Below are 22584 nucleotides of genomic sequence, written 5' to 3'. Positions count from 1 at the left end.
GAACAAGAGAAAATTAAGTAGTCTTAAAGATAAAATATGTTGTGATCAGAACAAAAGATATTACATGTCCAAATGGCAAATTCCATGTCCAAGTGACTAGGCTTAAAGATATAATGAAGTCATTGATTCATCTCCCCTTCAATGAGGTGATTGACAAACGAACTGCTAGATTTCACAATTAACTTTGATATTACAGTTCTTGGTCCGAAATATGCTCCTCCAAACTGGAAAAGACTACAAAATTCCTACTGTTTTTCATTTTCTGGAAGTTAAGGTAATCAATATAAATTAACAATCAATATGATGATGAGTTCCTTCTTGAGGATCATACAGGGGATAGAGAAGCTGTATAAGAACCATCACAGTACTTTAAGCCTTTTAATGAACTTGACCACAAGGAAGAAGTGACCGCAGCTTCTGGGATGCCGAGTATCTTACTGCGGTTTTGCATACTTTCACTACTGACATCTTCAGATTTCAACTTCTCACAAATTGATTTAAGAGCAACATTCAAGCCAATTGAACTAGGTTCCGTCACAAAACTGTACGACACAAGATAAAACAAGACATTATTTCTGTTTAAAATAGCAATGCATGATGCAACTGGTTAATCATTAGATACCATATAACAAGTACTATCAAGGCTACCCATACCTAGCCTCAAATCTTCCTCCTTCAGAACTAAGCAATGCACATATACCACAAATAATCCATGGTGGAAGGAACGTGTCGCTGATTTCAAGGCTGCAACTAAGACCATCTGGTGATCCTTGTGCAGGCTCACCATCACCATCTCTCCAATCAGATCCATTATAAGAAGCAGCAATGTGTTCAGCTCTTCTCATCTCCATACATTTGATCTGCAAATCAGAAGTGTAACGATTCCAACAAGTGTTATTTCACAGCTAACAAAATAAAAGCAACTATTGCTGATTGAAACAAACGGAATTATGACATACATCAGGGGAGGACAAAGCAGCGTTTTGGAAGGGCACAGAAGAGCACAAGACAGGTACATCCATAGCAGACAGTGAAGTCAAGAGAGGTCTGCAGTGTGCAGACAATTCAAGTCAGCAACATATTAAAAATGAAATATGCCGGGAACTGGAAATCTAACAAGTGAACCCATTGATTATTGACCTGTAATTTAGTAAAAGGTCATATAAACCATGTACATCATTGTTGCCACTGAAAACCAGCAAAGATTCTGGGCTGTTATCAACATCAGAGAACGATCTTAATCGTCGTGTCTGCATTATTTCAAATAAACTACACCAGTGAATAACCCAGAAGTAGGTCAAGACTAATTGCGACAAATACAAACTAGGAACCATTGAGAGACTGTACTGTTACACTATCAGTAATAATTGATGAGTATAAAGTTATCCATAAATCGCAGAGATAAACTCAATATGTCAGGAAATCGTTCAAGTTCAATGACAGACAAATTATATACAAATAGCATATAGATACAAACCTGCCCCAGATTTTGCTTCTCTATCTCCGAGAGCTCAACCAAATCTTCAGTACTAGCTTGTTCCACTTTCGAACGGCAAAGAGGCATCGAGAAACAAACATCCTAGTTGCCATAAGTATAATGGTTATTCACCAAAATAAATAGTAATTGGAAATTCTAGTACAATAAGCTACTAAAACAACCCTTTGGATAAAAAGCAAGCTCTGGTAGCACAAAGAATACCTAAAGTTTTAAGTAGTTTTAGATAAACTGCATAACTCAGGATTAACCTTGGATGCTTCAGTCAAACTATGGACCCAAAAAGGCACTAAGGGCCAGAAAATAAGAGAACTATATTGCTAAGCAAAGAAAAATGTGAAATTGAGAATATACGTAGTTAAAGCAGTATTGCATACTAAGTGCATAATTCATGAGGGTTTTTTTTTTTTTTTTTTCTAAGATGCCTCATAATAAATTTTAGTTTTAGAATATCCCCAATTATTTTCCAACCCATGATCTATTCAAAAAACAAACAGCCATGTTGAATCGAGATCAGTGTGTCTGAATAACTGTACATAATATGGGTACAACTTACATGCTCTTTCAACAATGATCTTAAACCTCTGGTTGACTGAGACATATATGCATTGCACGAGTATTTGGAGCTACCCGAGCCATCGCCACCAATAAACATCACCACAAACTGGGAAGTGCAAACTAGAAAGCAAGAAAAAAATACTTGAGAAAGTTTCATGCAGTATTCCTATATGAATATAGATATATGTTAAGGTTCTTAAAGAAATAAGTAAAATGCTTAATGAATCAGAATAGTTCAGAGTGTGGCAAACTTTCAAGTCTATGCATTAGTTAACCATAGGAAGATAGTAAGCTACATCAGTAGAAGGACGCAAGTTTTTATCATGTTAATTGATCATAATGCAGAAACAATTTGGATTACATAATACATTTTCAAAAGAATGGACACTGAAAAGAGAATTCAGAAGATAAACAGCAATGAAAATGGTATTGCATAACTATAAACAAATTTCGATTCAAGCACCATCAGACTACAAAGAGATATAGTTATGTTTAATTACCATAAAAAAGGCCACATATGTTTTTTCGAAGCATGTAATAGAGATCTCGGAAGGACTCTTCCCAAGCTGATTGCCGTTTACTTAAGAAGTCCAATTCTATTGACAAGAAAAGAGAGGAGAGAAGATGAGGAAAAAAAGAGACGTAAGGGAAATTGAAAAGGAATAAGACAAAGAAGAGGCATGAAATGGGATAAGTTTAAAGATGCTTGTTCACCTCCATCTGCAGTTGATGAGCTCAAGGCTGATATGAGAGACGGTGGTAGAACAGATTGAGGATACATCCAGGAATGTAAACCTTTAAAGCCCTGGGAACCTGTCATGTTTTGATTAGTGGAGAAACAATGTTGGAAGAAAGGCATTGTACCGCATACAGCTGACCTATGTATCCTGAAATTAGAAAGCCACAATAGCCAAATCAAAAAGACAAAAAAAGGATATAGATGATGGTTGAAACTTGAAACTGAAGCAAGCAGGTAATTATGGACCCAAATATTGAAACCATGAATCCCAGTCTAAGATCATTTTTATTCACTCCACTCCAGTGCATCCTAAGCACTCACCAATTCACTGAAGAAGAGGATACTACCCGAATACTGGTTTTTAGAGTAAGATCCAGAGGAGCCTTTTGGCCAGGTACTTGGCATTCTGACACAAAATTTCCAGTGAAGTTTGATGACAGATCACCACATTTTTCAGAAGAATTAGCAGCTAAACCACTCGATGCCTGAGGTTCAAATGCAGCTAGTCCTTTTAATGCTTTGCCCTGTTGGGGAAAAGAAAAAAGTGAAGCCTTAGCTAAGATATAGCCTACAGGATCTGAAATATAAGTAAACATCCAACATCTGCCATTATATACCATGTCAATAGTTGCTGCAGAGCCAGAAGATCTGTCAGCGGCTGATGAAAGCTCGGCAACATTAAGAAACTTCCCTTGACTGCACTTCTCATTTGCTTGCGAAGTTTGCGAAGCAACAGAATTCTCCAAACTGACAACAATTAGAAATAGAGTAAAAGGAGGAAAATTGACCGCAGGCAGGAGATAAAGAAAAAGCATAAAGCATAAAGCAAACCATGAAATTCCCTGTTGTCTCTTGGTATCTGATGCAGAAAAAGCTGCAATATTATTCAGGTTGTTGGTTTGCTCCAAAGATGGACTTTCCTGAACACAGAAACAAGCTTACTTTGTTAAGTGTCAACAACATCAACAGCCAGGGAACAATAACATAATAAATCTTAATTTGGGAAATCTATTAACCTTTGCATTGTCCTTTCCAGAGACAACCCTAAACCTGGACTTTTTGGCAGGAAATACTCCATCAACTCGTGTCTCCACATATCTTGGGGCCCCTGTCAATCCCAGTCTTTTAGGCCTTTTTTCAACCCCAGCAGTGCTGCAAATATAAATAAGGCAAGTTCTTAGCAGATTATGGAAGAATATAGTGAAAGGAGGAGAATAAGTGGAAGAATATTACTTAGTCAAATTTGCGGAGGGTTGTGAAGATTCATCAGTATGATCCACAACACTTGCCCTCTTTAACTGCTCCCCCTGTCATGCATCTATATATGTGAGAATTTTTTCCTCCGCAGACATTTCCATGCTAGTTGTCGGTATGAAAAGTAATTATTCTAGGAAACTTTAAACTATTCTACAGCTATACACGGTTGCGCAGTGTTAGAATAGCAGAATAAACTAGAGTAATATGAAAATAACAAATATTTTATACCCTTAGACTATTTCAGTCACAAGCATAAGCATAACTAACATCTTAGTTTGAAGATAACTCTAACTAGCTGCTATAACAATCAAACCCGAGCAGCTGTCATAGCTGCTAAGTGATAACTCTTAGCAGTGAGTTCAACTAGACAATAACCAACTATTTCTAACTGGCAACATTAGGATACAATCTGGTTTCAATTGTAGGTTACTATAATCACACTATTGAACTCTTGAATAGAGATGCAGAATCCAGGTGCACAGAAAGTAAGCTGAGGAGGAGGTTATTGGGAAGGAACTTACCCTAAGTTCAGACGGTGTCTTTCTTTTAGCCATGGATCCAGCTTTTAAAGGCACAGAGCCAATTCCAAGTGAGCTAGGAGGCACAGAACTCGCCGTAGCCACTTTTGCCATCCCTTATTTCAGAGAAACTCCACCGCCGGCGCCACTGCAACTGCTTCACCGACCAAAATGCATCGAAGAGACTGTAGATTTGGTAAGAATGCAAGAATTTCAATTAGATTTGAGGAAATCAGAACTCGTACAATCAAAGAACGAGCAAAATATCAAGTGATCCTGAATGCACAAATTCGTAACTAGAGCTGAATGGAATCGGATGAAAACAAAATATAAAAGAAAAGAGGAAGGGAAATGAAGAAGGAGAATATGGTGTACCGTTGAAGGTCTCGCGTCTCCGACGATGAGAGGATTTCGGAGGGGAAAGCCAAAACGACGAGATTGAGCGGAGAGCGATGTCGTATCGGTTTCTGGCAGGGCGGAGTGCGAGACTGCGAGTGTTGTGTTTGGGCCGCGCATGAAACCGAGAGACCAATGTGGAAATTTTTTGCGGTAAATAGACGTGCGTTTACAATTTTAAAACGAAAATTTGATTTCCCTCCTGTTTGTCACGGCGTTAGTGAACGTTTTGTCGTTTTGTGCTTTCCCCTAATTCGAGTTCAGTTCAACTGTTCAACAGTAAGTATTATTTAAAAGTAGTCTTTTATTCAATTTTTTATTGTAATAAGTAATAACTTTTAAAAAAATTAAAACAAACACATTTGGATAGATTTAGTATTTTTTTTAAAATTAAATACACGTTTAAAATATAAAGTAAATAAAATTTAAATTTAAATTTTAAATTTTAAAATTTTTAACTATTAATAGATTACAATTTAAAAATTAAATCCACATCTAAAAATTAAATTAAGTAAAATTCAAAAATAAATCCTAAAACTTCTATTTATTAACCCACACTACATAAAATCTTAAAAAAAATCAGATTTCAACTGTCATCCTCGGCTAAAATTAGAGGTGCACGCTTTCTGTGGGTTTTTTCTTTCGTGCCGCCGCAACATCCTCAGCGTTCGCGTCGCCATTCTTTCGCGCTGCCTCCCTCCTTGGCGCTTATCTTCGTTATTGCGTTCCTCTTTGTTATCGCCATTCCTCGACGTGGATTATTATAATTTAGGATGTGTTTATATTGTTCCCTCAATTTTAGAAATGTTTTTTGTCAAAACTCTATGTTTAACTTTATGATGTGAACACTGAATTTTGTCTTTTTTATATGACTTTTGGATGTGTTGATGAAATACTTAAGAATCCTTTTTAATAATTTTAGATGTGTATTTGAGTATAGTTTTTGTCTTATATCCAATATGTAGTCTAGAATAAGAAAGCCAGTTAAAAATAGTGAACTTTTGGAAGGACAAAATAAAGGAACTAATTAAATATCATTTCAGGACAAAATAAATGAACTAGATTAATATAAAAAACATATAAATTTTTTAAAAATAAAAATATATAAAAATTAATTACAAAAACAGGTATGTTATACATACAAGCTTTTTCGGCTTACAAGTCTTACAAGTTGGCACAAGCCCAACAAAATACACGCGCATTACACTCCCACATTCAAGAGTAAATACACGCGCGTTACTCAACCACTTTCTGTTTCCAAAGCGCGCTACTCACCATTATGAATGAATCTTCTTCTTCTTCTTCAATGAAAACCACAACTGTCATTTTTCTTTGTGTTTCTCCTCCTCCTCTTCTTCCTTCTTCTTCTCCTCCTTTTTTGTGTTTCTTCTACTTTTTCTTCGCGTGTTTCATCTTCATCGTCGTGTTTCTCCTTCTTCTTCTTCTGATTTTGCAACATTATGTATTTTTTTCTTCTTTGTTTGATTTTTTCCTCCCAAAAAGAATTATGAGAATATGAAATAAGAAGATGAAGAAGAAGAATCAGCAGAAGATGAGGAGGAGGAAGAGGAAGAGTTCTGAATTATGCAGAACTCATCAGAATAAAAATACACCCAAATATCTTCGTTTTTACATCCAAATTTGCTGCAGATACAAAAAATGAGTTATGTTACGTGTACACTAAAATCAGCTACTAAAGTCAGCAAAGGCGGCAAAATACACCCAAAATACACCACATAAAGGCTGCAAAATACACCCAAAATACACCATATTAAAACAAGCATAAACTATAGAATACAAATACAACTATAAAACCATCATAAAAAATAACAAAAACTAGATTCATGAATCGTAACTAAACAGAAACTAAAACAATTCAACTAAAAGAATAAAACAATTCACCCTCCATCAGATGAAAAGTCATAAACTGTAAATACACCCAAACTTTTATAAAAATACACCCAAATATTTCTGATATACATCCGAACGTCTGATATAAAATTGACAAGATTATATTAATTCTAATCAGAAGTAGTACATTAGATTCAATTCAAACAAATAATAATTAACAGCAAATTTCACAAGCAAGGTTCACGCACTGGTTCATCTGACAATCTGAAGTTGAATTATCCATTATCTTCAAAAACGATTTCAAAGCTTGATGTCAAAAAAATAATGGAAATCGAGAATAACAAAGAAAGAGAACAGGGAGAGAAAAACACGTAAATGAAGAAGGAGAAAGAGAAGGCAAGAAATTCGAAAAAAGAAACGGAATCATTTCAAAAATTAAAAATCTGTTAGAGGCGCGTGAAACATATGTGCATAACAAGTGCGTTTGAGCGTAATATCAATTAGAGGACTTGTAAGACTTGTATAACAAAATCACTTGTATGTAGAAATTAATCCTTAAAAAAAATATTTTTAAATTTAAACTTAACAAAAGGTCATATTTAATAAATTTCATATTAAATTTGTTTAATAATCTATTATAATAATAGTTGAAATTAACTATTATAATATTGATTCCCTAACGTTAGTCTTCAGAAACAGAATTATTCTTCAAGGAATTATTTTGAATATAAAATATTTTTTACACACACACAATTATGTATTATTACTTTAAATCATTAAACAATTAATCCCTTATTATTATTTAAAAGCCATACGATATAAATATTTAGTTTTTTTTTTTTGGTGACTATATAAATATCTAGTTTGATGATATGTGTTGTAAAATAAAAGAGATATATATAAATAAAGATGTATAAATAGAAGACTCTAGTATTAAAATAATTAGCTCAATAATAATTTATATATATATAATAAATTATATGTTGTATTGTGTATATATATACAAAGATAGAAAGAAGTATTAAAAATAAAGAGAGAGAGAATCGCATTTGTTTATTATTACAAATGCAATATAATAAAGATGATTAATATTGCTATTAATATTATATGTAAAGAGTAATAGGAAATAGAATTTAAAATACTTATAAAATAAAAGAAGAGAAAGAATTGTAGAAGAAATATAAAGAGAAGAGTATTTGACTGTAACATAAAGAGAGAGTATTTTTTTATTTATTCTTGTGTGTCCATATCATGCACTGAGGATGTCTATTTATACATGCAAGGAGGCTATAATTTTCAACTATCATTAAATATAAGGACATTGATAATGTAGCCATTCAGCATGGAAAATATGATCTGCTCATGGTCATCCATTTTTATCCTTATCGCAACACTCCCCCTTGGATGACCATTAAGGATTATTGCCTCATTAAAACCTTACTAAAGGAAAACCCTGTGGGAAAAACCTCAGTGAAGGAAAAAGAGTACAATATCCTTTGTGATGGGGACTGCCTCATTAAAAACCTTGTCAAGAAAAACCCAATGGGAAAAAACCTGACCAAGGAAAAAAAAAGTACAGTCTCCCCCTCTTGCCGACATCATCTAATGTCTCGAAATCGGCGCATCCCAATCTCATGTACCAATCTTTCAAAGGAGGATTTCGGGAGTGACTTTGTGAATAAATCTGCCAGATTGTCACTTGAACGGATCTGTTGGACATCAATTGTCCCTTGATTTTGAAGGTCATGAGTGAAGAAGAATTTGGGAGAAATATGCTTTGTTCTATCACCTTTGATGTATCCACCCTTAAGTTGAGCAATGCATGCTGTATTATCTTCAAACAGGACAGTTGGAGCTATCTTATGATCAATCAGTCCACATGATGACAGAATATATTGAATCAGACTCCTCAGCCAAAAACATTCACGACTAGCTTCATGAATCGCCAGTATTTCAGCATGATTAGAGGAGGTTGCTGCAATCGTCTGTTTCGTGGACCTCCATGATATAGCTGTACCACCATATGTGAACAGGTATCCTGTTTGAGATCTCCCTTTATGTGGATCAGACAAGTATCCAGCATCTGCATAGCCAACTAGTTGTGACTTGGATCCGTAGGGATAAAATAATCCCATATCAACCGTTCCATGAAGATATCGAAAGATTTGCTTGATTCCACTCCAATGTCTTCTGGTTGGAGAGGAACTATACCTTGCTAGTAAATTCACCGCGAATGATATATCGGGTCGCGTATTATTAGCAAGATACATTAGCGCTCCAATGGCACTAAGATATGGTACTTCAGGACCAAGGATATCTTCATTTTCTTCTTTAGGACGGAATTGATCCTTTTTCACATCCAAAGATCTTACGATCATTGGGGTACTTAATGGATGTGACTTATCCATATAAAATCTTTTCAAGATCTTTTCTGTGTATGTTGTTTGATGAATAAAGATCCCACTTTTTATATGCTCAATCTGCAGGCCGAGACAAAATTTAGTTCTTCCAAGATCTTTCATCTCAAACTCTTCTTTTAGAATTTTTATAATTGTTGGAATCTCTTCAGGAGTTCCAATGATATTTAAATCATCAACGTACACAGCAATTATAATGAATCCGGATGCAGATTTCTTTATGAAAACACACGGGCAGATATCATCATTCTTGAATCCGTTTTTGGCCAGATACTCAGTAAGACGATTATACCACATTCGTCCAGATTGCTTTAGACCATATAAAGATCTTTGCAATTTGACTGAGTATAACCCTTGCGAATATTCATTGGATGGTTTAGATATCTTTAGTCCTTCGGGGACTTTCATATAGATATCACGATCTAATAAGCCGTATAAATAGGCTGTTACCACATCCATTAAATGCATATGCAGTTTATGATATGCAGATAGGCTGACCAAATAACGCAAGGTTATCGCATCCACTACGGGGGAATACGTTTCTTCATAATCTATACCGGGCCTTTGTGAAAAACCTTGTGCCACAAGTCGGGCTTTGTAGCGCACAACTTCATTTTTCTCATTTCATTTTCTCACAAATACCCATTTGTATCCAACAGGTTTTACATCTTCTGGTGTACGGACTACAGGTCCAAAGACTTCACGTTTTGCAAGTGAGTCTAATTCAGCCTTCATGGCTGCTTCCTATTTTGGCCAATCATTTCTTTGTCGACATTCTTCAACTGATCTTGGCTCAAGATCCTTACTTTCATGCATGATATCTAATGCCACGTTATATGCAAATATTTCATTGACAATTGTCTTATTTCGGTCCAATTTCTCTCCTGTAAAGACATAATTTATCGAGATCTCGTCATTTTCACAATTTTCAGGTACCTGAACGTCTTCTGGCGTTATATCAAAATTTTGGACAACTGCAGGTGTCTTTACTATGTCTTTTTCAACAGGAATCGTATTTACCTCTTTTCTCTTTCGAGGATTTTTATCTTTGGAACCGACAGGCCTGCCACGCTTCTGGCGTGTATTTGCTTCAGTGGCAGTTTGTCCAACTGGGACATCAATTCGAATTGGGGCATTTTCCGCCCTGCCACGCTTCTGGCGTGAATTTGCTTCAGTGGCTACTTGTCCTACTGGGACATCAATTCGAATTGGGGCATTTTCCGCTGGTATATACGACTTGGTTATCCTCTTTGTATCGGAAAATGCATCGGGCAATTCATTTGCTATTCTTTGCAAATGTATAATCTTTTGAACTTCCAGTTCACATTGCCCTGATCGAGGATCTAAATGCATCAATGATGATGCATTCCAATTAAGTTCCTTTTCAGGAAACTTATTCTCTCCCCCTAATGTTGGAAATTTTGATTCATCAAAATGACAATCCGCAAACCGGGCTTTAAACACATCACCAGTTTGTATCTCAAGATACCTCACTATAGAGGGAGAGTCATATCCAACATATATCCCCAATTTTCTTTGGGGTCCCATTTTGGTGCGATTAGGTGGCGCAATGGGAACATATATCGCACACCCAAATATTCTTAAATGGGAAACATTTGGCTGCTGGCCAAAAGCTAATTGCATAGGAGAGAACTGATGGTAACTCGTTGGCCTCAAACGAATAAGTGCTACAGCATGTAAAACTGCATGCCCCCAAACCGAGGTTGGGAGATTTGTTCTCATAAGCAAGGGTCTAGCAATTAATTGGAGACGCTTAATAAGTGATTCTGCTAACCCATTTTGTGTGTGAACATAAGCTACTGGATGTTCAACACTTATTCCATTAGCCATACAATAAGCATCAAAAGCTTGGGAAGTAAATTCACCAGCATTATCAAGACGAATTGCTTTAATTGGGTTTTCTGGAAATTGTGCTTTTAATCGAATAATTTGAGCTAGTAATCTCGCAAACGCCAGGTTGCGAGAAGATAATAAGCACACATGTGACCATCTCGAAGATGCGTCTATCAGGACCATAAAATATCTAAAAGATCCACATGGTGGATGAATAGGTCCACATATATCACCTTGAATCCTTTCTAGGAATTCAGGGGACTCAAATCCAATCTTTACTGGTGATGGCCTTAAAATTAACTTCCCTTGAGAACATGCAGCACAACAAAATTCACTAGTTTTAAGAATCTTCTGGTCCTTTAGTGAATGTCCATGAGAGTTTTCAATAATTCTTCTCATCATGGTTGTTCCCGGATGGCCCAAACGGTCGTGCCAAGTTATGAATTCATTTGGGCTAGTAAACTTCTGGTTTACAGTGGCATGTGATTCAATTGCACTAATCTTAGTATAATACAACCCAGATGAAAGAGAAGGTAATTTTTCTAATATAACTTTCTTATTTGAATCATGAGTTGTTATACATAAATACTCATGATTTCCCTCATTCATCGTCTCAACATGATATCCATTTCGGCGAATATCTTTGAAACTCAACAAGTTCCTCAGAGACTTGGTAGATAATAGTGCATTATTTATTATAAATTTTGTTCCTCCAGGAAACAAAATTATAGCTCTTCCGGAGCCTTCTATCACATTGCCTGAGCCAATAATAGTGTTAACATATTCCTCTTTTGGCACAAGATGGGTAAAATATATATCACTTTTGAGAATAGTGTGTGAACTTGCACTATCCGCAAGGCATACATCTTCATTACATATCCTTGCCATTCTCTTCAAAAACAAATAATAATTAAATGAGTAGTATGCACAGTTAAATTGAATACTTGATCAGAATTATTTTTCTAAGAAATACTGTACATAAAATAATGTCATATACTAAAATTTTATTTTAAAATTTGACACATTTAATAATTTCACAATTCATTAATATTTCATTATTTATGTACATCACATTTGAAACTTAAATACATAGAAAATAAAACTTAACAATAAGTTTTTTTTTTTACATTATTTATTTACATATATACTTCACAATCCCACATATTAAACTATTCCATCATTGATCAAATGACCAATATTTCCTTCAGGGTCCTCAAAGAAATCAGATACATCATAATGAGTGGTGGAGTTCTCAGCATCATTTGAAACAAAATTTGTTTCCTTTCCTTTGTCGTTCTTTTTCAAAGATGTCTGGTAAAGATCGACTAGGTGCCTTGGGGTACGACAGGTACGTGACCAATGGCCCTTTCCACCACAGCGGAAACACTTCTCCTCGGTTGATTTATTCTGCCCGATATTCTTTTCTTTGTCCCACTTCTGGTGAGATCCTCTCTTTTGAACATAATTCTTTTTCCTTCCATAATTTTTCTTGTTATTAAAAGCTTGCCATTTACCTCTTCTGGGGTAATGATTTGCCGCATTTACTTCAGGAAATGGGGCGGCGCCAGCTGGGCGCGCTTCATGATTTTTAATAACAACTCATTGTTGCGTTCAGCAACAAGAAGGCAAGAAATTAACTCAGAATATTTTTTAAACCCTTTCTCTCGATACTGCTGCTGCAGGAGCACATTCGAAGCATGGAAGGTTGAGAAAGTTTTCTCCAACATATCATGATCAGTTATTTTTTCCCCACACAATTTCATTCGTGAGGTGATTCGAAACATTGCAGAATTATATTCATTTATAGATTTAAAATCTTGTAAACGCAAATGCGTCCATTCATATCGGGCCTGAGGAAGTATCACCGTTTTCTGATGATTATACCTTTCTTCAAGGTCTTTCCAAAGATCTGCAGGATCTTTTAATGTAAGATACTCATTTTTCAATCCTTCGTCAAGATGACGACGGAGAAAAATCATGGCTTTAGCTTTATCCTTCTGGGATGCATTATTTTCAGCCTTAATGGTATCTCCAAGATCCATTGAATCAAGATGGATTTCAGCATCTAGTATCCATGATAAATAATTGTTTCCAGATATATCGAGAGCATTGAATTCAAGATGAGAGAGCTTCGACATAATGAAAATTTGTTACCTGAGTCTTCCTAAAAATTTGATCAGAGTCTCGTGCTGATAACGTGTTGTAAAATAAAAGAGATATATATAAATAAAGATGTATAAATAGAAGACTCTAGTATTAAAATAATTAGCTCAATAATAATTTATATATATATAATAATTATATGTTGTATTGTGTATATATATACAAAGATAGAAAGAAGTATTAAAAATAAAGAGAGAGAGAATCGCATTTGTTTATTATTACAAATGCAATATAATAAAGATGATTAATATTGCTATTAATATTATATGTAAAGAGTAATAGGAAATAGAATTTAAAATACTTATAAAATAAAAGAAGAGAAAGAATTGTAGAAGAAATATAAAGAGAAGAGTATTTGATTGTAACATAAAAAGAGAGTATTTTTTTATTTATTTTTGTGTGCCCATATCATGCACTAAGGATGTCTATTTATACATGCAAGGAGGCTATAATTTTCAACTATCATTAAATATAAGGACATTGATAATGTAGCCATTCAGCATGGAAAATATGATCTGCTCATGGTCATCCATTTTTATCCTTATCGCAACAATATGTTAATTATACTTAATTTTTAACCGATTTCTTTTTAAATATTATTAAGCAAGCAACATCAATTACAGTTTAAGTATTTGTTTAAATTGTGTGGCAAATTATTAAATAATGGTCCCCATAGGCGTTGCAGTTTAAGTACTTAATAAACATTTTTTCAAGTAAAACTTGCAATATTGTTATACACAGAAATAACAATGGCAAAAAGAACAAAAATAGGTAAGGACAATCCCTAATTAGTACGTGTCCGTGATTCACATAAATTTGAGTGTGCACCGGTAATACGGAAGTTAAGTGTAGCCACTGAATTTGGTCATTCCTACTCATCCTTAGGGGTGAGTAGACTCGGCACGTATAACGGATATTCGATTACTTATCTGAATTCGAATCGAATTAATTAAATTAATCTTGGAATTAACAGGTAATTGGATTTACTTGAACCAAATTGATAGTCTTTATTAGTGATTGGTTTGAGTATTAATTTTGGGGGTGCAGAATCCGAACCAACCCACAAATTCGATCATATATTAATTAAATATATATATATATGACTTTTCTATTAGACAAAGGTTATTCACTATTAATATGTTTAGATTTTAATGAGTTTAGTTTCTAGTGTATTTGGTATTTAACATGTTTGAATTATTTTTATTAATGTCACATGTTTATTGTACTTGTTGAATTTTTAAGATAAAAATTTGATTTTTTTTTAATGAATTTCAAAGTCATCGGGTACCTAATTACCCGAACCGAACCAATCCGTACTTACTCGGTTTGGTTTGGTTCGGATACATGTAAAAAAAATACAAATCCAAACCAAACCGAATTAATTATATTTTGATCGGTTCGATTCTAATTTTACCATGAACTCAAACCAAACCAACCCGTGCTCACCTCTATTCATCCTTATTATGGAAACATCAAACACCATAGTATTCTCTTATATATTTAAACTTGAACTAGTACTTTTTTTTTTTTTAGTTTTTATTTTATTTTATTTCTCCAATTACATATATTTATTTTCTCATGGACAAGAGATTTGATTAAAGACTTAGTGATAGATGAAAATTGAAATAGCAAGTGGTTGTAATAGTTATTAGGAAGGGTTACAACTTACAAGTTGCTGTTATCTGACATTATTATTTTTTTATATACTTATTTGGCATTATTATTAAGGCTTATGCACTTTAAAGATGTGTTGTTTATTTTTTAAAAATAATAATTAAAAAAACACATACATGTAGTGTGTTCAATAATCAATACTATTACTATTATTATTATTACTACAAAGATAAAAATATAATTAAATATTAGAAATAAAAAAGTACAAGAGAGATTAAAGAATTCAAAATTTACTTATTGTTCACTTTACAACAAAATAAAACTAATAAAAATAACAAAACTAATAAAAATATTTAGTTTGTTACCCAATTCATATTTTGAGATTTTTTTTTTTCACAAGAGTTGAATTAATATTTTATATTGTATTAGTTCATAATATCTATATTATAAATATTTTTCCATTTATCATTTATGTATCATGATATGTATGACAAAGTAGGTTGAATTAAATGAATTTTTTGTCTGACTTCATATATATATATATAATATCCTACTACACAGAATTTTATGCTTAAGTTATAAATCGAAGTAAGAGATTACGACCTCTAAGGTTATACTTGTTTAAAGGGAAAATGGAAGAAAATAGGAAGAAAAATTATTATTTTTTATTGTTTGGTTGAGCAGGAAAATTAAAAAAGAAGAAAAAATGATGGAAAAAAATAGGTGAGACCATAATTTTTTTCCAATGGAAAAAAAAGGAAAAGAAATATTTTTCTCTATACTTCCAATATTATTCCTTCACTTTTTTCAATATATTTTATAATATAAGAATAAAATTATCTTTTTATAATATTTCTTTTCTTCTTATTTTTCTTCCAACCAAACACATCTAATGAAAATAAAAATCCACTCAATTTCTTTCCTTTTCTTTCTTTCATTTCTATTTCCTTTCTCTTTATTTTTTCATTCCAACCAAACATAGCCTAAACGAAAAGTACATACATATATATTTGGAAGATAGTTTAACTAGGAGCCTGTGAAGAAAAGATAAGTAAAACGAGAATCGCGTCTTACTAAAAAACGTTAAGCAATATAAAACGTCGATACCGAAAACTAAATTATATACGTATAAGATTTCAAAAGAGATACATATAGCAAGTACTAGTCTCGACCTGCGAAGCAAAGGCCGGCTAAAAAATATATACAGTCCAAAAGAAAATCAAAACATAAATATTGTTTCTCCAAAATCAACATCTAAGAGGGATATATAAGATACATATACAAAAGTTGAGAGTATACATAAACTAAAATACAAAACATAAGCCCAAAAGAGTCTCCACTTTCCAAAGAGAATCCAACACTCTTAGCGAGGTGCTTCATTTCCTATATCTGAAAAACAGAGATTTTTAAAATGGGTGAGAACCAAATATTCCCAATAGGGTAACAGTTCCAAATAGAGACAATATAAAACTATACTAACCCACTAGGCAATTATAAACTCCAAACAAACAAGATCTAAGCCTAGAGTCATACTAATCCAAACAGGATAGTCATACTACATACTTTGCTATACCAGTGATCCATAGTCCTCAGTTCTCCAACACACATCTCAATCTTGTTGTCATTTTAGTATAACAGTCCAACAACATTCAGTTCAATAATATATTCAGCTGAAGCAAACACAAGTAATAAGATGCAAATATGATTAAGAACATTTACAACATATAAAGTAATTAGTAGTCAAACAGAGGTATACACATAGGCAATTCAAGTACAAAATGCACATTCAAGCAATTACACATAAATGTACATTATGCATGCTTGTCCTACTGGCCATGAGTTCACGTGTCAGTTACACTGCCAGAACCCGACACATCCGATAGCTAACCTGGACATTGTCTCTTAGCTTGCGCATCTCCAGGAGGCATATAATCCAGGGATTATGCCCTACCACCTTCTCCCGGAGACATACATCAGGGGAATAAATTCAAGGAGAGTGCTCTACTACCTTCCCATATAAGATCATATCATATAGAGTCATGGATTAGTGCCCTACCACCTTGCTCACAGAGAAAATCATGAAACAAACGGAATCAACCACCGTCCTTGTTTTGGCATAACTTAGCTCAGTGCGCAAGCAAGATTCACCACTGTCCTTACCACATCCTTGCCAAGAGTAAACATAAATCAAAATGCAAGTAAAATTAACTACTGTCCTTGCCAGAATACATCTCAATTCAATACGCAAGCGAGATTAACCATTGTCCTTGCCAGTACAATAAATCAGTTCACAATCAGTAGTATTATACATGCCTTTACTCAATTTGTACTCAGCAGTTTCATTAGCCATAAGCTTTCACCAACTCATCATTAACTTTGATCCTCCAACCCAACTCCTCTTTTCAATTTACCAATTTAATCCACTCAATACACTCGCACTACTTTCAAAACCTAAAAACTAGTTATCGTTCCTTAATAGGGGTTACAGAAGTGAAAAGGCTAGTTGGAATGGCTAAAATAGTTAAAGCTCAACATTTTTTGAAAAATAGGATAGTTGTGCGTACGCATGCCTTGTGCGTAGACTGCGTATGCACGAGTTCACTTTTGTGTCTACGCACGGATACATGCATGAAAAAGGTTCAATTCTAAAATGCAAGTCGTGTGTATGCATAGTTATACGCACGGAACCCTTTCAATTCTATAACACCCTTTATGCGTATGCAGGACCCTAGTTTTCTGCAACTTCTGGAGAATTCAGTTTTAAACCCGAATCTTTAAATTTTTATAACTTTTTTCGTTTAAAATCGTTTTTCGTCCGTTTTTTGAATGCCACAAAATAGATAAACCAAATTTTAATTTAAAATAAATTCCACAAAATTCAAAGGTTTGAGAACCAAGTTATATCCGTCAAAATTGGCTAAAATTATGCTTTTTTACCAAATTTTACACAATGTTCATTTTGACAAATTTTCAATCCACTTCAATTCCATACCATTTCAAAATCACTTATAAGCATCATCTACTCCCAATCATCCATTTTCAACTATTCCAAACCTAACCAACCCAAATTTTGTTTCTTTTAACTCATTCTATCAAGCATATTCATTCACAGCATCAACACAAAATCATCATACACCCAACTCATTATTACTATCTAAGCAAATTATAACGTAATATACTAATGCTTACCTCAACTTACCAAATAGAAAAAAATCACTCACTCCATCTCAGCCTCTGGCTCAAATTCTACAATCACTATTATAGGCAAACCAAATCACACCTTTATAATCATACATACATATACATATCATAATTCAAACTATCATTCAACCAATTAATCACCACAACAATCAATTTCATTCAATCCTATTCTAGAGGTAATTAACCTAGGTTTTCATATAACTTTACATAATGCCTACCCGAAATCGAAACCCGTACCTCTTAGACAATAGTTCCAAACCCTTGAATTTCCTTTTCGACTATACTCAAACCTCAACTGAATCCTCCAAACCTCTACTAATTGTTTCGCAGCCATACCAATTCAATCTAATAAGTTAAACTAATCCATATAATTTAATCACAATAATTAACTCAACATTTACACTAGGATTTTTATTTAAAATTATGGATAACGAAAGGATTGAACTTTCTTACCTTAACTTACTCGAAATTGGAATAGAATCCACTTAAAATCTATGATAAAATATCTCTAAAGAACCAAAATCACAATATTTCAACAATATAAAAAAAACTATGCAGCAATATGAGGAAACTCTCGCTAGCTTCATAACTATTTTGTAACATCCGATACCACTCTTAACCTTTTTCTATTATTGAAGTACCTATTATACTCTTATCACTCTATAATAGATTTAAGTTATTATTATTAAGTTGTTTCATTTATTTCATGCATTATATATACGAACATAAAATGAGTAAACTTGATTTTTTACTTTTATTTAGTCTTGTATTAACTCATGTTAGTTTTAGGGAAAATTATTGTAAAGGACCGTTAGGAAGATTTAATTATTAGAAAGGACATTTAATATTAAAATTATTAAGAAGGACTAAATCTTTTTATAATATTTAAAAAGAAGAATCAAATCTTTCTATAAAAAGACAAATATATCTTTAATTATTTTTTATTTATTTTTTATAATTTTCCCTTAAATAATAAAAATTACTAAAATAATAATAAAAAATAAAATTTTAATAACAGTTTTACTAAATATTATTTTCTAAAATTGGTCATCTAAAATTTTAAATTAATAATTATTCTTCAAATACTTATACAATAATACTTATTTCGTGTTATGTATTATAGTAAATCGAGTTTATGAACTGATTCAATTTATCCTGTATTTTCTATAATAATAAATTGAATTGGATTGATTAGATATTAAAGTATTTAGTGCCGATATATTTTTTCACTTGTTTTAATAAATTGAAATGGCCTAATTCGATTTATTTAGATATTTTATCTTATTAATAAATTAAATTTATCTAATTTAATTTATATAGATATATTTAAAACATATGTGTAATCAAATAATTTTATGTAGGACATTTGTATAATTTTAATCTCTATTTATTAACGTAAATTACCTTTGAATTTATATCATGTTTTATTATTATAATTCAATGGCTAAATTAACATGAATGCTTTTTTTTTTACCAAAGATAGGAGACTCGAACCCGCGACCTCTTAATTGAGTATGGAGAGACCTCTTAAAAAAAATTAACATGAATGCTATACCCCAAAGAAAATATAAAATGCAGGGTCTCTAAAAGTTATAATCTTTATGTTGATAAATTTTATTTCTCTTAAAATTTTAATAATTTTTATTAATAATTTTTATTTATTTTTTTATTTTTGTGATCTTTACCCAACGAGAAAAATAAAGCTAAAAGATAAGAAAAGTAAATAAATAAATAAATAAATAATAAAAATTAATAAAATTTTAGAAAAAAAATTGTTAATATAAAAATTATAAAAAATAAATAAAAAATAATTAAAGATATATTTGTCTCTTTATAGAATGATTTGGTTCTTCTTCTTAAATATTATAAAAAGATTTGATCCTTCTTAATAATTTTAATATTAAAAGTCCTTTTTAATAATTAAATCTTCTTGACGGTCCTTTACAATAATTTTTCCTTAATTTTTTTATACCTTTTTAGGAAAAATTAAAAATTTAAAAAGTTTATATAATAATTAAATTTAAAAATAAAATAAAAAAAATCAAAATCAAGTAATTTGAAGTTTAACTTGAAGTGGTACTCCCTTAAAAATCGAAGAAAATCAAAACAAGCGTAACTTACAACCCTATTTAACATGTTTTTTTTCGGTGAGCCTCGGGTTAGTTTATATTTTTACTTGTTATAATATTTAATTTTAGTTTAGGCTAGTTTCTTTTTATGATATTTAATTTAATTTAATATATTTTTAATTTAGTTAAAGGATTGAATTTTATATTTATAGATTTATGATTAGATTTTCTCTCAACCTAATATAAAATCTATAAATATTACCTATCAAACTATTGTAGCATTTGTGACCAAGTATATATACAATGCACAAATAAAACTAAATGAATCATTTTTTAATGAGGTAAAGTGATTTTTTTCTATCTAATTTTATCTTATTTTTATTTTAATTTACTTTATTTTTTTATTTTAGTATTTTGCCATATATCCTTAACCTAAGGTTAGTCCAATCTTATTTTTAAGAAGTAATTTGATTATTGAAAACAGAAAATAATGTGAGAATGCTATTGTTTGTGAATTTTTAAAGAGTCTATTTACAAATTATATAAATCAGATTCAAAAATGCACCATCTTCGTAGTATTTTTGTTCGGTAAAATCCATTTTTTCTCATTGCAATTTTTTATGTGTTTTGCTTTTTTTTTATTTCGTAATAACATAAAAATAGAGCCTGTGTATATAATATGTATAAAAATAAAAATATTATCTACATATTAAAATTAACAAATTATTTTAAATAAATAAAATAAATATTTTATTTATTTAAAAAAATCCTAAAATGAACTATTATATATTTTAATTTATATTCGTAACTGATTTCAAATATCACTAATATGGTTGTTATCAAAATAATTAGCATGGTTGTTATAAAATCAGCAAATTTCACCCTTAAAAATAACAACTTCACTTGCTTCAATAATCGGTGTTTGTCTTCTCCCCATAATTATTACTACTTGAGAGTGATGACTAAAATGATCAGATCCCTCTTCCAATGTTTCTTTGTATGCCGGATGAGGTAAGCCATATTTCGTTTTAGAAAAGTTTAGTGACTAGCAGATTTGTTAAAATCTGGCCAACATTTAGCTAGCAAAACAAAAATGAGTGATTCTCCATTATTAGATGAAATTTCATACTATTAAATATACTATTGATGGCTAATTGATAGCTACAACTCATAAAATCTGCTTACCCCTAGCACTCCTCGTTTATTTTTTTATAGAATAACACAAAACAACACCGTGAATTTTTTCCTTTCTCTTTTTTCTGAATTATTTTGTACTTAATTAATTGTCAGGAAACTTCAAAAACGAAAGTCTTGTTTTGCCAGTCTTCCAGTCGATGTAATTACCGAAATTTTTGTTAGGCTTCCTATGAAGTCTGTTCTGATTTGTAGATGTGTTTGCAAGTACTGGAACACATTTATTTATGATTCAAACTTTGCCAAATTACTCTTTACTTATACACCTACGTGTACCATGATCCGACACTTGCATTCTGGAATCTTTCACCTTGTTGAATATGACCGAATCGAGTGGCATGAAAGGAGAAACAATCCATTATGCTGCAGTGTGTTTGAAGTCCTGGATCCCAACAGTAGTAACAGCATAAAACTTGATCCTAAATTTGAGATTCCTATCCCTGATCCCAAATCAATCCAGGGTAGAAGAGTTTATGTTGATGTGCTTTCTTGTAATGGTCTTTTCTACTTGAGTTGTTCAATGGATAGAGACATTTCACTTGTTTGCAACCCAATAACAGGTGAGTTCATAAGACTTCCAAAACAACCTCCAATCCTGAGGCCCTATGAGCAAATATCTTGGGGTTTTGGTTTTCATCCAAAAACAAACCAATACAAGGTAATGAGAATATATATCTTTAAACATGATCGTCGTATGGTTGTTGAAATGCACACAGTTGGAACTTCCACATGGATAAATATTGAGGTAGATTATCCCAAAAATTTGATACATGTGTTAAATCATTCTGCTTATTTCAATGGAGCACTTCATTGGATTGGTATAGATGTTGATGGAAATGACTCGATATGGGCCTTCAATTTTGACACAGAAAGGTTCCAATCCTTTTCTATGCCGCCGAAGGATCAAGGTACAAAAGTCCGGATATTTGAATTCAGGGGTTCTCTCTGTTTGATATATTTTAATGATCTACTCGTCACAATGTGGATGATGAAAAGATATGGAGATGGAAAATCTTGGGCACCTATTTTTCAATATACTAATTCTTCCATAACCACATCTCAATTACCTAGCTGCATTGGCTCCCTTGATCGTAAAAATCAAGAGTTTAGGATTTTTGTGACTCCTTGGTGTGATTTCAAGGCTCATGGCAAGTTTCAAATAATTCACCATGTTCCTACTCTTATCCCACTGAAAGATATTATTATCGGAGATAATGTGGAGGTGCAGAATATTTACTCACCAGATAATCCAAATTAA

The 22584-nt window shown here is 32.3% G+C and overlaps 2 protein-coding genes across 2 annotated transcripts; one reads left to right on the top strand and one right to left on the bottom strand.

The window, feature by feature from the left end:
• Positions 1–18: 18 nt before the first annotated feature.
• Positions 19–5127, bottom strand: LOC112755946 (uncharacterized). Its single transcript, XM_025804297.2, has 15 exons — positions 4943–5127; positions 4571–4752; positions 4026–4099; positions 3809–3944; positions 3624–3712; positions 3410–3539; positions 3114–3316; positions 2768–2940; positions 2554–2649; positions 2052–2173; positions 1478–1579; positions 1141–1250; positions 960–1047; positions 655–860; positions 19–542 (listed from the first exon to the last, which is right to left on the bottom strand). The coding sequence occupies exons 2-15, from the start codon at positions 4679–4681 to the stop codon at positions 326–328; spliced, it is 1857 nt and encodes a 618-aa protein (XP_025660082.1). The 5' UTR covers positions 4682–4752; positions 4943–5127; the 3' UTR covers positions 19–325.
• A 16476-nt stretch (positions 5128–21603) lies between these two features.
• LOC112757871 (F-box/kelch-repeat protein At3g06240-like) lies at positions 21604–22584 on the top strand. The gene has a single exon (XM_025806421.1). It carries the CDS (start codon positions 21604–21606, stop codon positions 22582–22584), a length of 981 nt encoding a protein of 326 aa, XP_025662206.1.

This window comes from Arachis hypogaea, chromosome 6 (assembly GCF_003086295.3).
Source record: "Arachis hypogaea cultivar Tifrunner chromosome 6, arahy.Tifrunner.gnm2.J5K5, whole genome shotgun sequence".
Taxonomy (NCBI): domain Eukaryota; kingdom Viridiplantae; phylum Streptophyta; class Magnoliopsida; order Fabales; family Fabaceae; genus Arachis; species Arachis hypogaea.
This window is presented reverse-complemented; position numbering and strand designations above follow the sequence as displayed.

Coding starts and splice junctions, on each gene's coding strand:
- LOC112757871 (XM_025806421.1), top strand. CDS start 21,604: ATGATCCGACACTTGCATTCTGGAATCTTTCACCTTGTTGAATATGAC.
- LOC112755946 (XM_025804297.2), bottom strand. CDS start 4,681: ATGGCAAAAGTGGCTACGGCGAGTTCTGTGCCTCCTAGCTCACTTGGA. Junction 3,945..4,025: donor CCCTCCGCAAATTTGACTAA/GTAATATTCTTC, acceptor TTATATTTGCAG/CACTGCTGGGGTTGAAAAAA. Junction 1,251..1,477: donor AGAAGCAAAATCTGGGGCAG/GTTTGTATCTAT, acceptor GAAATAATGCAG/ACACGACGATTAAGATCGTT.